Source organism: Pleurodeles waltl, chromosome 8 (genome assembly GCF_031143425.1).
Source record: "Pleurodeles waltl isolate 20211129_DDA chromosome 8, aPleWal1.hap1.20221129, whole genome shotgun sequence".
Classification (NCBI taxonomy): Eukaryota; Metazoa; Chordata; class Amphibia; order Caudata; family Salamandridae; genus Pleurodeles; species Pleurodeles waltl.
In genome coordinates this window covers 1,236,450,305-1,236,465,016 of record NC_090447.1, presented here as the reverse complement: position 1 = coordinate 1,236,465,016, position 14,712 = coordinate 1,236,450,305, and the positions used below count along the sequence as shown (strand labels likewise).

General features: G+C 42.8%; 1 protein-coding gene across 2 annotated transcripts in view; it reads right to left on the bottom strand.

Annotated features, from left to right (window-relative positions):
- The window catches only part of SPART (spartin), a 283,559-nt gene that overhangs the window by 90,180 nt on the left and 178,667 nt on the right, over window positions 1-14,712 (bottom strand). For both annotated transcript variants that reach the window (XM_069205523.1, XM_069205524.1), the window contains exon 5: window positions 1,087-1,281. In XM_069205523.1, the coding sequence (XP_069061624.1) occupies window positions 1,087-1,281 (195 nt within the window). The remainder of the gene's footprint in view (window positions 1-1,086; window positions 1,282-14,712) is intronic.

Sequence of the window (14,712 nt, the reverse complement as noted above, 5' to 3'; positions counted from 1 at the left end):
CAGAAATCCGGAGCAGCTCCACTGTAAGCAAAGTACATCTCTGAGAGACAGCCTTTTTGGGAACTGCAATATGCAAAACTGTTGACATTGTGCAATCTCGGCAGCGGCAAAGAGATCAAGCCTGGGTGCTCAAAGACATCCTCTGCCACCTCCGGGTGCAGTTGCCATTTGTGATTTGCTAGGCGTCAGCTGAGTTTGTTCATCCTTGTGTTTAAAGATAACACCAAGTTGTGCAGACCAGGAATATACCCTGAGAATTCAGCCAGAGGCACAAGGCCTCTTGGCATGAGTCTAGGACTCCACTCAAAATGACAGTGGTTCTGTCCAGGAGGACCTGAACAAGCATACATAGTGGGAAGGCTTTCAACACTAAGTGAATGGCCTGCAACTCCAGTAGGCTGAACTAAAGGTGGGTCTGCTATCTCCATCTCTGCCACTTGACGTCCCCCCAAACCAGTAGTGAACACTGCCAGCTCTGAATGGAACAGGGAGAAAGGTCTGCCGCTGGTTCAGTTGTGGTTGAGAAACAATCACTGCCGATCTTTTGCAGTCTCCAAAAGATAGAGTTTGACAGGTCCCCTAGGTGCTGAGCCCACTGCAGAGCCTGCATATACCATTTGCCATGACAGACAAACAGGATACAGGAGGCCAATAATCCCAGAAGCCTCAGAGCCATCCTCATAGAGACCAAGGACTGAGGCTGAAACATCAGGACTTTACCCCGAATATCCTGTATACATTCTGTGGGAAAGGATTGATAATGCACCATATCCACGATGACTTCAATGAAAGAGAGAGTCTGTGAAGGAGTCAGGTGTGACTTCGGCACAATGACTATGAACCCCAACAATGTAAGGAGGTTTACCATCATCTCAAGGGGGTTTATGACTGACTGTGGCAAGCCCACTTCAAACATTCTCGTCGAGATAGGAAAAAAGGTATGTGATTTGAAGGGCATACCTCCACTGCTAATACAATAGTTTGAGAGAAAACAGTATCAAACCACACTCCTATCTAAGTGACATTAACAACAACTTTCATCACAAAATTTTTATTTCTACATTTTATACAAAAGTTCTTTGTTACCCAAGAATTGGCTAACTTTTACCGCTCCACCAGTTGCTTGCTTTGCCACATTTAGTCCTTTTGCCACAGTTGGGCTGACTTCAGTGGGATTTTCATCAGGTTGAATGTGCTCCCTTAGTTTTGAAGCCCCTTTGTGAATAGCTTTTCCAGTATATTCTGCTCCTTTTACCAAACCCCAGCTTATCCATGATGCCCCTGAAAAATAATAAAAGAAACATACATGAATTCCATGTTATTATTAAGTCAGCAAATGCAATCATGTAACATTCCCTTATAAAACCATTCCCAATTTTACATTTCACTTTAAAAAGATCATATGCTGTGCAACAAGAACATTATGTTCTGAGCAACACTTCAAGTAGTGAACTTTGTGAAACAGCTAGCACATTCCACAAGCAACAATGAAAAGGAGTACTTTATCCAAAATGAAAGGCTTGTGATGCCACAATATTCCACAAGTGATTAGATTATAATCCCCCAATTCCCATAAAGCAATTCAACAGAACACCCTCTCAGAAATTCTTCCTCTGACCTTTCTTCCAAACACAATACCCGCCTAAACCAAAAATAGTAACTGGTCTTGTCATACTTACCCCCTGAGCCTGGACCACCAGAAACAGGAAGTTTTAAATTACTTAACCGATCTAATCAACATATTAACATTCTATGTGTGTGCCAAATAAAGAAGTAATGAAAAGGCAATGTTGCACTGAACAGCTTATATGTGCAATGTCTAAAGGTTAACAAATGGTAACTTGATGTGTGCTGATTTCAGGAGATGGACGTTTCCAAATGATGTTTTAGCCAAGGAGATGGCGAAACACATCAGTACTTGTTTTTGCCTGTAGGACGAAACAAACATCCTGAGGAAGAGTGATGAGAGGATAGGGCGAAGAGAGAGAGGAAAATGAGCTTGAGGGACAGCAAAGTAAAGACAAAAGGTATAGGCACAGAATGAGACACCCTATGCTTTAAATATATTTTCATAGAAAGCAAGTGCAAGTGTACCATCTGCACTGCTCAAACCTCAACCACATTCTTTGCTTCAAAGGTTGCTCTTGGATGACACGTCATTTCTCATAACAGTTTTCCTGGTTGACTCTCTGTTCTGCTGTCAGTGATATTACAAGGGTCTAAGATTCCTTATGTTGAGTCAGTCATTTCTAAACGTGGTTTACAAGTTCTCAGACATTCCTTCCTGTGAAGGGAACTGTCCTGGAAATGTAAACAGAAAGACATGCTTTATGCATTTCTCAAGCCTCGAACTAGTCCACTACGTCAATGGAGTACTATACAAATACAAGCCAACCACACTATAAGACAGTGAGTGCAATTACAAAGCTATAATAGGTAACAATATGGGATAACAATATGGGATAACAATATGGGATGAACGGGTATTCAGACTACTTCATGTATACGAAAGGTTCTGATATGTGGATTGTCAGAATGGATGGTAATGGTCTAATTGGACTTTCTAAATCTGAGTGCAGATTTTGAGAATACTTCTCAAAGTTATTTTGTTTCCCTTGGTTTGTGGAATTTCCATTCTCTTATGTGAATTACTATTCATGATGAGGCAGTCAAGAGCAATCATAATCTTAGTCAGAGGAAAGATTTTTAATGAAGCTGAATTCCCTGGTACAGTAGACAATTCTATAGGGGAACACTTCGGATAGTAGGTGTTCTGTTGAAATCGTCTTTTCCAAAGCACAACCAAACCATCTAAATAGAGGGTTGTGGAGTACTTGATACCTTCTAGAGAGAGATAATACCAGGGATTGTAAAATATATTGGCGGTTTTCCTGTTGAGTAGAATATTTTATGCTTCACAGAAAATGGATTTCAGGGTAAAGGACTTTGAAGAGTTTAGCAGTCTGATACTGCATTTTTGGTTCTGTGATACACTCCTATCGTGCTTCCACTTGACAGAGGAAAGGTGGAATTGTCACAACTTGACTGCATTCCGGTATACATGATATAAGCCAGTTGTGTCCTTTGCCTGTGATGTCTAACTTTAAGACACAGGATGTCAGCACAGTATGCTATACCGTATTGAATACCGTAATAGGATGACTCCTTCCACACTGTGTACCATCCATAGATAGTTCATCACGTATACCAATGCAGTCTGTCGAATGACAAGCTCTCTGAACCCTGCCTGTTCTTTGTCCAAAATACTGGTTACTTCAATAAATTAAGTTAACAGCATTTTCACTATGCTGTGTTCAAACCTAGCCATGAAAAGTAATCAGGAAATAGTTCTAAAATCTTTAATATAGAAGCATCCAAGAATGCGTTTTTGTACAGCAGGTGACGACCAAAGCTGTGGTAAAAAAAAATCCCATTTATTAATGAAGCCAACATTTTAGTAATAGGACTACTACAGATTAACTATTGGTGAAGAGCTCTTGAACTGAACCTAATTTTCCAACTTGAGCTATGCAACCCCCAGCCTCAGCAGAGACAGGTTAGATCTGTACATCAAGGCTGACACTGTGGCTACGCTGAGGACTACAGAGGATGTAGGAAACAACTTCTTACTCATGGAAAAAAGATCTCAACTCTCTTTAGCAAGAGATCAAGGATGAGCAAATTTCCTGGCTGCAGAAACAATCAATAAGTAAGCAACAAGGTCCTGGTGTAGGAACTAAGGGCCAGATGTATCATTTATCCAAATAAATTGTTATTGTGCAAAGTTTAACATTGGACTTTTTCAGAACTGTGAGAAAGTGCCCCTTTTGCGTGGTCACCCCCCATTTTTTGCTGAATTTTATTGCTGTTTTTTTTTATACAATCTGCATATATAGGCACTACTGTCCAGCCCCCAGTGTCTGTGCTCAGACCCCTGAAAACTTGTACAACTAACTCCTAACAGGCATACTTAACTTTCCATAAGGCCAAGGATTATGATGTAGAAAGTACACCTATGGCATGGTGCACTATATATCAGCTGTGGATTGTAGCACTTACTGAGGAAAACATGGTGTCAGGCCCATAAGTGGTATCCACTGCTGCAGTTTAAACCTGCAGCCTGACCGTCAAAATAACCCTTTTGTCAGGAAACATTTGTTTTTTGTTTTTTAAATATGAATAAACCACCCCTAAGTAGGCTTTCAATCCCACAAGGTAAGGTCCCCAGTATTAAAATGGGACATGTAGAAATGTAATGTTACATGTGCCTACAGTGCAAGCCCCCAAAACACTATTTTCGCTGTGGAAGACGCAGGTTATCCTATGAGGAAAACTACAGTGTAGATTACTATGTCAATTTTGCAAACTCTGGTTTTGGACAAAATAAAGACATAACACTTCCACTTCTTAAAAATATTTATCAAAAATACAATTCACTGGGGAAGTTCAATGTTTTATAAATATTCAGTAAAAGTTACTTCTAGAAATGTACTTTTTCCCGGCCTGTAATGCTTCTCAGAAGCTACTTTGTATTAGCCGGCCAGTGCTTCATCTTAGTGATGTGTGAAAAGATCTCCTACAGCAGACAATAGTGTAGACCTGGTGACAGGATGGGCTGGGAGTGAGGTATGCAACACGTGTCAAGCCAGGAAGAGCATCTGGTAGGGTTCAGAATTTTACTTCACTTCAAGGGGACATGAGTGAAACTTGTACATTCACATTCCAGTGAAATATACAAATCTAGCACCTCACCCACAGTTTAACAGAACACTTTCTGGATCCACAGAAGAACAGAAAAAAAATTAGATTCTGCTAGTGCCCTCCGTTGGAGAACACCCTGATTCCCATGTGCTGACCCAAAGGCTGGGAACCATAGTGATATCCAGAGAGACTTATGTGGAAATCTCTGAATAATTTGGACTTGGAACCGTCTGAACTTTCAGACCTCTGTAAGACCAGAAAAAATCACCCAAGTCAATCAGCCCATGGTGCAACCTCACCGGGCAAGAAAATCAAGTTAGTTCTGGTCTGCTTTTCACAACAAATCATTCTGTCTTCAGTGTGACTTTCCAGATACAGTCTGCTGCTTAGCCCTGCTGGAGGAATCTGAGCTGTATAAATTAGTCCAAGTCTGAAGGTAAAATAGAAATTCTGAATAGGCAAAGGTTCCAAAAGTGTTCGGCCAACGATAGCACTTTCCGGGCCTTCAAATTTGAATTTCCCAGCTCTGAGCTCTTCCTGCCAAAAACAAGAGCTTAGATGGGACCTCACTCAAAACCTATCTGACTTTGAAGGGACTCTGCTGTAAACAGCCAGCTGCCTTGTTCGAGAATTTGGACTTCCAATTTGAGAGACTAAGGTAAAAACCTACACTGGGACTAACCCGCTTAATGTATCTGACCCGCGCTCCATCACTGTTTGCATGAAACTGCATCTAGGTTCTGTTCAGCCTGGAACAGTGACTACTAAATTACTTTTTCTTAGCACTTTTTGTCTTGTATCTTTAGAAAATCTTATCTACGGTTCCTCTAGTGGGATGTTTGTTGTTTTGGTGTCGTTTTGTTTATTATTTCTCAATTTTATAAACTGGAGTGGGATTTTTATTGGTGTGCATTTTTCGCTTCATTAACTGTTTTGGTACATCTAAAAGCTTTACACGATTCTCTAAGTTAAGCCTGTCTGCCTTTTGCCATAGCTACATGAGGTTCCGCTCAGGATTAAATTACTGAAACCTTGTGGTGGCCCTAACAAATGATCATATTACTTGTGATGGACTCCCATGCACCACACAAGAACCACTCCACAAAATAATGAGGAGGGAGGAAGGGCAACGAGAAATTGGAGGTTAGCGTATCAACCTGATAGAATGTTAAACAAGTAAATAACATGATCTTCTGGTGGATACTTCTAAGTGGAAATTCCTCTTTTTTTTTTTTTTTTAAACCAACACCAAAGCAGTGCCGCAGACAGGAAGAGGGTCTGATGGGTGAGCTTACACCAAGAAATCCTGCAGGAAGAAGCAGGTGAAACAGCCCTCACGGTGTCTCCAGCATCACAAGCGTAATTACTGGTGAAGGTGAGGACAAATGCCCATGTGGCAGCCTGGCAGATGTCTAGCACTGAAACACCTCTCAGCAGCATCATAGTGATGCCTTGGCTTTCAAGAGACACCTTCTTGGGCAGGGTATAACACAGTTTTAAGCAGTATACAATCAATATGGACAACATTTGTTTCTGTACTGATTACTTTCTTAGGAACTGGCAAGCTCAATGAAAAATGCAAAGCCTAACCGGCACTCCTTAGTCTGATCTATGTAAAACCTAAGGTGCTCTTTGGATCCAAAAGATGAAGCCTCTCCCCCTCTTTAAATGATGTGGCAGAAAGGAAAAATAAGGGAACAAGCTGTACTGGCCCTACCACTTTCAGTGGGAAAGATGTCAGAGTCTTAAACACCAATTTGTCAGGGAAGAAGGTGGTGTATGGAGGCTCTTCAACCACCATCTCCAGCTTATGGACATAGCACACAGAAGTGATCGCAATGAGGAAACTGCCTAACTGGCCAGTAACCTCAAGGAACTGCTGCTGTTACACTAAAAAAAGCAAGCACATTAAAAGCATGAGGATCGAGTTAAGGTTCCACTGTGGCATGATAAATGCTGCAGAAGGAAACATAGGCGAGCATTTAAAAAAACATCACAAATGCTGACTTGAACAACAAGGATTGGTCAGGCACATGTAGAAAGATTTGTCAGATAACCCTTAACGTTGCTCGCAGCAAAGCCTGGCCAAGCCACTGACAAAAACATCAGAACACCCGACTGAATGGCCTGAAAGGGATCAGCCGGATCGTCCTCGCACCAGCGACAAACTCTGCTCAATGGCACAATAAAAACAACTTGGTACACAGGCACTGTTGAATCAAATCAAATCCCTTCAGTTGGTTCCACTAATATTCATTCATTCATGAAGGAGCAGAACCCTGGCCTGTTGCAGTGACAGGAAGTCTTCCAATAGAGGTAATGAGAGACAACTCCTCAGGTTTAGTAGGCTTGAGTACCACTCACTCCTGGTCCAATCTGTAGCTATGAGAATGATTTTATCACGCTTCCTCCTAATATTCTTCAGTACTGAGGGAAGAAATGGCAATGGTGAAAAAGCATACTGGAGACCGCAACCCCGCTGTAGCCGGAGTGCGGTTCCCAGGGAGCCTAGAGGTGTAAAATTAATCAAGCAGTAGTCCTAATGCTGCATGTTCTCGGCAGATGGAAGAAGGTCTGCTAATATATGCCCCACTAGCCGGAAATGCAGTAAACTACTGCTAGGTGCAGACACTATCGGTGGCCCACCCTGGCAATTAGTGTGCCCACCAAATAACTGACTGTCAAAGTTGTCCCTTGAAGTTCAAGTAACGTATAGAGTCTCAGATACTCCTGGGACCGTGTCCACAATGCCACACTACCCTGCTTGTTGCAGTTCCCCACTGTAGTTGTGTTCTCTGTCAGAACCAGGCCCAACTTCCCCTTGATGGACAGAATAAATACCTTTAGGGGCAACCAAACAGTATGTAGTTCCTGAAGCCCATATGGTGTCTCTACTCACAGAGACCAAAGGCCCTTGATTCCACACTGCTGACGTGTGATAGCCCCACTTCAAGAGAAGGATACAGCCGTCCCTACTGTGAGCTTTGGGTGGGGTAGGAAAAACAGCATGGGACAGGTCAGCCTAGCTTCTTATCAACCAGCACTAAAGGTCCCAGGCTGCCTCGTCTGAGATACAGAAGGCGTCCAAGAGGCAACCCAAGTGCCAAACGCAATGTAGGTGGTGATTCCATTCCATAGCCCACATGTGCCAATCAGAATAGGAAACAGGTAGATTTCAAAAAGCCATAAGGCCAAGAAGCCTCAGAACCATCTGTGCTGGTACACTTAAGTGAGCCCAAAACATCAGGATCATAACTTGAATGTCCTAGACCCAATGCAGGAGGCATAAAGCCCTCCAAATGAAGGGAATCCTCTCTCGGTGGGAGTTGACATTTCACTTCATTGGTCGAGAACAATAGCGCAGACAGGAGGTGAACTGCTGTCTGCAGCAGGTCCGAGCCTGACTGGGACAAGCTCACTTTCAACAGATGAATGCATGGTCTGCTCACGCCTGAAAATAACAAAAGGATGAATGAACAAAAAAAAGGAGAGCATAAAAAACTTGAACAACCAGCAACATCCACTGGTCTGATTTAATCACTCATTAGCATGGCAGATAAAACCATATTCTGCATCCTAACAGCTGATCATGACAATAGGACAGAGGATCAGGCAACTTGGCTTCAGTCACAGCAGGAGACGAAGAGGAGGTGAACTGCTGTCTTTATTGGTGGTCATGGCCTCCGTCGTCACAAAGTCCTCTGGCTCCATGGAAGAACTATACAGCCCGTGACAGTTAAGGCCCTAAGAGTATATTCTGAACTTTCAGTACTGCTGGTGGAATTGGCGGGCTGGAGATTGCAGACCCAAGGAATGGCCTGTACCATGGTTGTCTCTGAGGTGCTCCATAATATAATCACCTTTTTCTACATGTCATCAGAACATCCTTTCATGCCTATACAGCAAGGGCTTTGAAATCGCAGGCCCACACTGCAAGAACTCAGTTAGCAGATGTCGCTTGGTTTCTACTGTGGGCAATTGTAGGTCCAACACTTCTGTAGCTGACTACTATGGCAAAAAAGGGTCTCTCCTCAATAGGAGTCTACTCAGTCTCAAGGGAAGTATCCAGGCCACTAGCAGTCTGAAAGATGAGTTTAATTGTGGGAGTAAATAATCTGCCTTCTTTCCGTCATTTTAATCATGAATAACATTCTGAAGGCCCTGGACAGAGTCTAAATCCAAGTTGAAGTTGCAAGTTTATGTATTTATGTTTGATATTGTGTCCATCACTCAAAACAAACACTCATTGCAACACTTTGTATCATCCATACTAACAACATTTGTTGTGTAGTTAGGTATTGAAAAGGTGATCCCATTATATGATTTACATCATTACATTCTTTTGTGAAGTAAAATGTAATGTAGAATGTGAATAAGGCATAACGGTGCTGTGCTGGTGGCAAAAGGCTGTGCTGCCCAGCTGTACACCAGTGGGCCTTGTTGGACACTAGAAATAAATCTCCTCTTAATAGAAACCACTTTTACAACTTTTCTTCAACTTTATCTGATAAACTTATGGTACTGAGGTGTCTCTAAACAGGAATTTGGTACCTCACTACACCAGAGTTTCAACTCATATGAAACTAATTTTCATTGTTTTAGCTGTCTGCTAAACAATTAAGGTACTGTACTTGGAGGATTTACTTGATGTGTGCGACCTTTACCTGTCTGAATCCCACAGTCAGTGCACTGACTTGAGCAGTGTTTCCGCTATCAAGGTAGTACGCCAGTGGTCGAGGGAGTCCAGCTGCACGTGGTACTGTGCTATGTACCTGCTGTGTGAAGTATGTGTGTCTGCGATTCTCTTATGATTCCCTCAGTGAGCTTCCGGACTCAGGCTACGTTCAACATCATATCACACTGCTTGTATGTGGCGGACATCTTTAAAAGGTATATACTGTTGAATTCAGTGCATCAGTTTCAGTGAAGAGCACTCAACTAGGTTAACCTTAAAATTACCACGTGCCAGTTTCAGAGATGCTCACACTTCAAAGGTTATGGTTTAAAGCATGTCAGTGTTGCGCACACTTTGGGCCGCTAAACACAGTTTCAGGTTGTTTGTGGGTTATGGTATTAGTGACCCGCACACTTTCAGCACTACATTTAATGTTGAAATGACGGATTTCAGTGATACGCACACTATTTACTTCATGTGCACTTCAATTTACTCTAAGAAATACACTTTGTGTGGTGTAGTGTATATTTTGTTTTTAGAAGAATATATAATAGAAATATATTTAGACACCAGAATTAATATATTATATGACATATACATCTATTTGTAAGTCCTAACTATATTCCTACAAGTACCAGGTAAACCACCTTTAATTTGGAAGAAATGGTTTAAACCTTTTGAGAATTATTTAGTTGCTATAGATGGAAAAGCGTTTTCACCTGAAAGGAAGCTGGGATTGTTATTTAGTTTTTTGGGAAATGCTGCCGTCAAGATATTTGATGACTTGCAACCAGTCCCAGCGCTGGGAGGAGCATGTGTCCAGTGGGATGTGTTCAAAGGGGCTGTCGCTAGGTTGGAAAAACAGTTTGTGGAAGAATCGAACGTCATTACTGAACATCATGGGAACTTTGAAATAAAGCAGTTTGGAGACGAATTTGTGGAAGAATATGTCACAGCTTGGAGACTGCCAGCAGCAAACTGCAAGCTTGGGCAAAATGTGGACACTTATATAACCGATCAATTTGTGTTCAATTGTGAATAAAAAAAAAGACTCAAGAAAGACTATTGGCTTGTTGAAATTCCATGCTTTCGGAGGTTTTACATGAAACCAAAAGCATATAGAAATCTATATTGTCCACAAAAGCATTAACTGTTGAGAAAACTAACCCTAATACACCTGTCCATGCTGTTCAGGTCAGGAAGAAATCTTTTAATTTTAAGTGAAATAAACCAATTCCCAGTTTTTTCAGATGTGGTTCAAAGCATATCTCAGTAATAATCCAGGCTGTCCAGCGATTAAGAAAAGATGTAACAGATGCAATAGAATTGGTCATTTTCAGGGAGTTTGTAGAAGTGCAAAATCCAATACAGCCATCACAGTAAAAACATTATATGATTTAAGTGCCACCTGGGAAAATATGGTTCTCGCGTTATATAATGAATACAACGATTTTAATGTAAATGCAATTAATGTTGGAATTAAAGCACTAAAACGAGAAGTACACATTGGAAAAGCAGTAATAAATACAATGGCCAAACCATCTTCTTTGATTACAATACTCTGAGACTAGTTTTAACAATAAATGGAAGCATATGGATTTAAAAAAAAACAACAGATGTAAATTGTAAAGTGTTTGAGGACAGACTGGAGTTTCAGGGACGTGGCATATATACTAAAATATATGCTGCTGTGAATGGGAAAGGCAATGCTGGGTGGTATGATTTGGGCAAACCTGGGGTGATGTTATGTCCTGGAACTGATTGTCCAATTGTATTAAGAGATTTATTGCTTAATCATGTAGGGATTTAACATACAAATGTGGATAAGGTTATTGATAAATACAGTTTTGTGTTTACTGATAATGTTGGACAAGAGAAAGGATTCACACATTGAATTAAGCTAAAAAAGATGCGGTTCCAGAACACCACAAGTTGCACATGGTACCAGTAGGAGTACTTACAAAATTCAAACTAGATCTGGATATTTTATGAGTAGACGGTATCACTGTACCGACCAATAGTTCAGAATGAATATTGGCGATTGTTTTAGCATTGAAGAAAAATGGAGACATACAGCTTTGTGCTGACTTGAGATCTTTAAACAAAAACATCGTATTGGTTAGTCACCATTGCCTAGAATAGAATATTTACTTTGTGCTATTAAAGGTGCTAAATATTTTGATTACTGATCTGAAGTCAGCATACCATCTGGTAGTTTTGGAAGAAGAATCACATGAGTTGACAGCTTCTGTTACTCAGTTCAGACTACACAGGTTTTTAAGATTATGTTTTGAGATGGCCTATTACCTTTGAGCTGGCCTCAGCGGCCAGTGTGTTCCAGAAATTAATGGACACACTGTTCCAGGGTTTAACAGGAGTACAGGTGTTCCCGGATTACATCCTGATTTTTGCCAAGTCAAGGGAACAACTTGATAATTTACTGGACAGAGTTTTCCAAACTCTTGAAAGTAAGTAGTGAAGGAATTCTTTCAAAAACGGATTTGGTTAGTGCTATAAACAATGCTATCAAGCATATGTCAAGGACTCTCTTAGGTATTTCTTAGGACTAGGAGAGTATCATGCTAGATTTGTACAAGGTTACCATCTGTTGTGGAGGCATTGCGAGAACTTTTAAAGAAAGGAGCTCCATCTGTCTCGACTGAGAAACATGATGAGGCTAATGGAAAAGTTAAGACATTGATTGCACTGTCTCCTGCACTTAAAAACATTTGGGGCCTGATTATGACCCTGGCGGACGGCGGAGGCCGTCCGCCAAGGTACCGCCGCTGAATGACCGCACCGCGGTCAAAAGACCGCGGCGGCCATTTAGACATTTCCTCTGGGCCGGCGGGCGCTCTCCAAAAGAGCGCCCGCCGGCCCAGAGGAAATGCCCCTGCAACAAGGACGCCGGCTCAGAATTGAGCCGGCGGAGTTGCAGGGGTGCGACGGGTGCAGTTTGCACCCGTCGCGTATTTCAGTGTCTGCTTAGCAGACACTGAAATACTTTGCGGGGCCCTCTTACGGGGGCCCCGCGGCACCCCCTACCGCCATCCTGTTCCTGGCGGGCGAACCGCCAGGAACAGAATGGCGGTAGGGGGTGTCAGAATCCCCCATGGCGGCGCAGCAAGCTGCGCCGCCATGGGGGATTCTAAGGGCAGCGGTAAACCGGCGGGAGACCGCCGGTTTGCCTCTTCTGACCGCGGCCGAACCGCCGCGGTCAGAATGCCCTGCGGGGCACCGCCGGCCTGTCGGCGGTGCCCCCGCCGACCCTGGCCCCGGCGGTCTTAGACCACCAGGGTCAGAATGAGGCCCTTGATCTTAATGGGAAATTGTATCTAAGTGTTGATGCTAGTGCAATTGGTCTTGGAGCTGTATTTAGTCAAGTAGTCAATGGCAAAGAGAATGTGGTCTATTATTTCTGGAGCTTTAAGAGGTGCAGCGTTGCATTATAACACAACTGAAAAAGAAGCACTAGCCTGTGTATGGACAGTGGAAAAATTGAAGATTTTTTTGTGGGGCAAAACTTTCGTCTTAGTTAAAGATCATAAACCGTTGGTATATAAGATGGATGGTGTGAGGTCTGGAAAAGCTTTTGAGGCTGGTCAGGCTTATTGATAAGTTGCAAGAATTTAACTTTGAAATACAACATATATCTGGTGGCAAAAATATTATGGCTGACTGTTTATGAAGACTGTCACAGAAAACTGAGGAAGATGAGATGATCATGGATCAGCATAAGTGTGTGGTAGCTTTTGTGGATGTTTTGGACTAATGTGGAGGTATTATATCTGAATGGTTGAGAAAGTGTGAGAAGGATGAGCAAATATTGACAGTTAAACAGTATCTAGTGAAAGGATAGCCACCTAGTAGAAAGTTAGATTCAGGTTTGCAGAGTTTTGCCCAAGTATCAAGTGAATTGAGTTTGGAGAATGATGTATTGTTTTCTTTTTTCTATAAAAATGTTATTGTTTTTGAAGAGATATAACAGGTCACATTAAAATCCATCAGGAAAACACATACACATGTCACAGTTGGGCCCACCCATGATCATACAATGCAGTAGCCAGCAGATCTTACAATGAAACTATTGGTCCCCTTGACAGTCCCCTCAATTCATGTCTGATTCCACATTCCCATTACCCCATTTTTTATAATGCTTAGGCATGCAGCCCCACACTTCATATACCAGTTCCTACTGCTGCACGCACCATTCACTGCCATTCCTCCACATGGCCAGAGGGGAAGGGGGAAGGGGGGGACGGAATCTTTGCAAGTGTCCACTGGTCTACAATGTCTCTTTTCACAACCAGCAGTGCTGTCCCCAGAAAAGTGTGGTCTACCCGGTTCCCCCCACGCCCTTGAGGACCCCAGCAGTATTGGTAGTGGCGTCATGTCTATATCGACGCCCAGGGTGGAGGAAAGTTCAGCGACAATTATCTTCCAATACAGCTCTATATCGAGACAAGCCCACACCATATGGAAAAAAATCAGCACAGGGCTGCAAGCAGCGAGAGCACAGAGAGCTAGCTCGAAATCCCGCCTTGTGCATCCTGTCTGGGGTGAGATAAGCACACTGTAGGTAATAAGTCTGGACAAGGCAAAGCCGCGATGACATACTCAGAACTCTTGGAGCCATCAGGGCACCCACCAGTCCTCCTCTAGATGCTCCAACCAACCCTCCCATCACGATCTAAGGCCTGCCAGGGGATCCAGTATGTTAATACTCAGGGTGCGATATACTTGAGACACGCCCAGTGCTCTCATCATAATCTTTGCTTCTACTGGACCTAATGTGGGAAGCACCGTATCAGGCGGGATATGGGCCCATTCCTGTATCAGGAGTTCACCTCTCAGGATCCTCGTCAAGGGCTCTATCGCCAATGCAAAATCAAGTGGAGACATAGGGCACCCCTGACGAGTCCCACATCTTATAGGAAAGATGTCTGACATCACGCCATTAACCTGGACCCGTGCTGACTTGTTAGAGTAGAGGATTAGCACCAGGCCACAGTATTTGGGACCGATCCCCACCTTTTACGGGACAGACAGGACCAGTCAAAGGTATCAAAAGACTTCTCAAAATCTATGAGGAGCAGCACCAACTGGGGAGGGGGGGGGGGGAGGGGGAAGAAAAGGAAATGACAGTAAGCCAAGGCCACACACAGTCTTCTGAGAAAACGTTGCATGCTCCTGGCAGGCATAAAAACACACTCATCCAGATGGATGAAGGATCAAAGCACCATACACAGGTGCTGGGCCAGAATAGTGGAGAAGATCTTTATTTCAGAATTCAGAAGCAAGATGGTAGCTGCACACGAGACTGAGAGGGGGTAGGT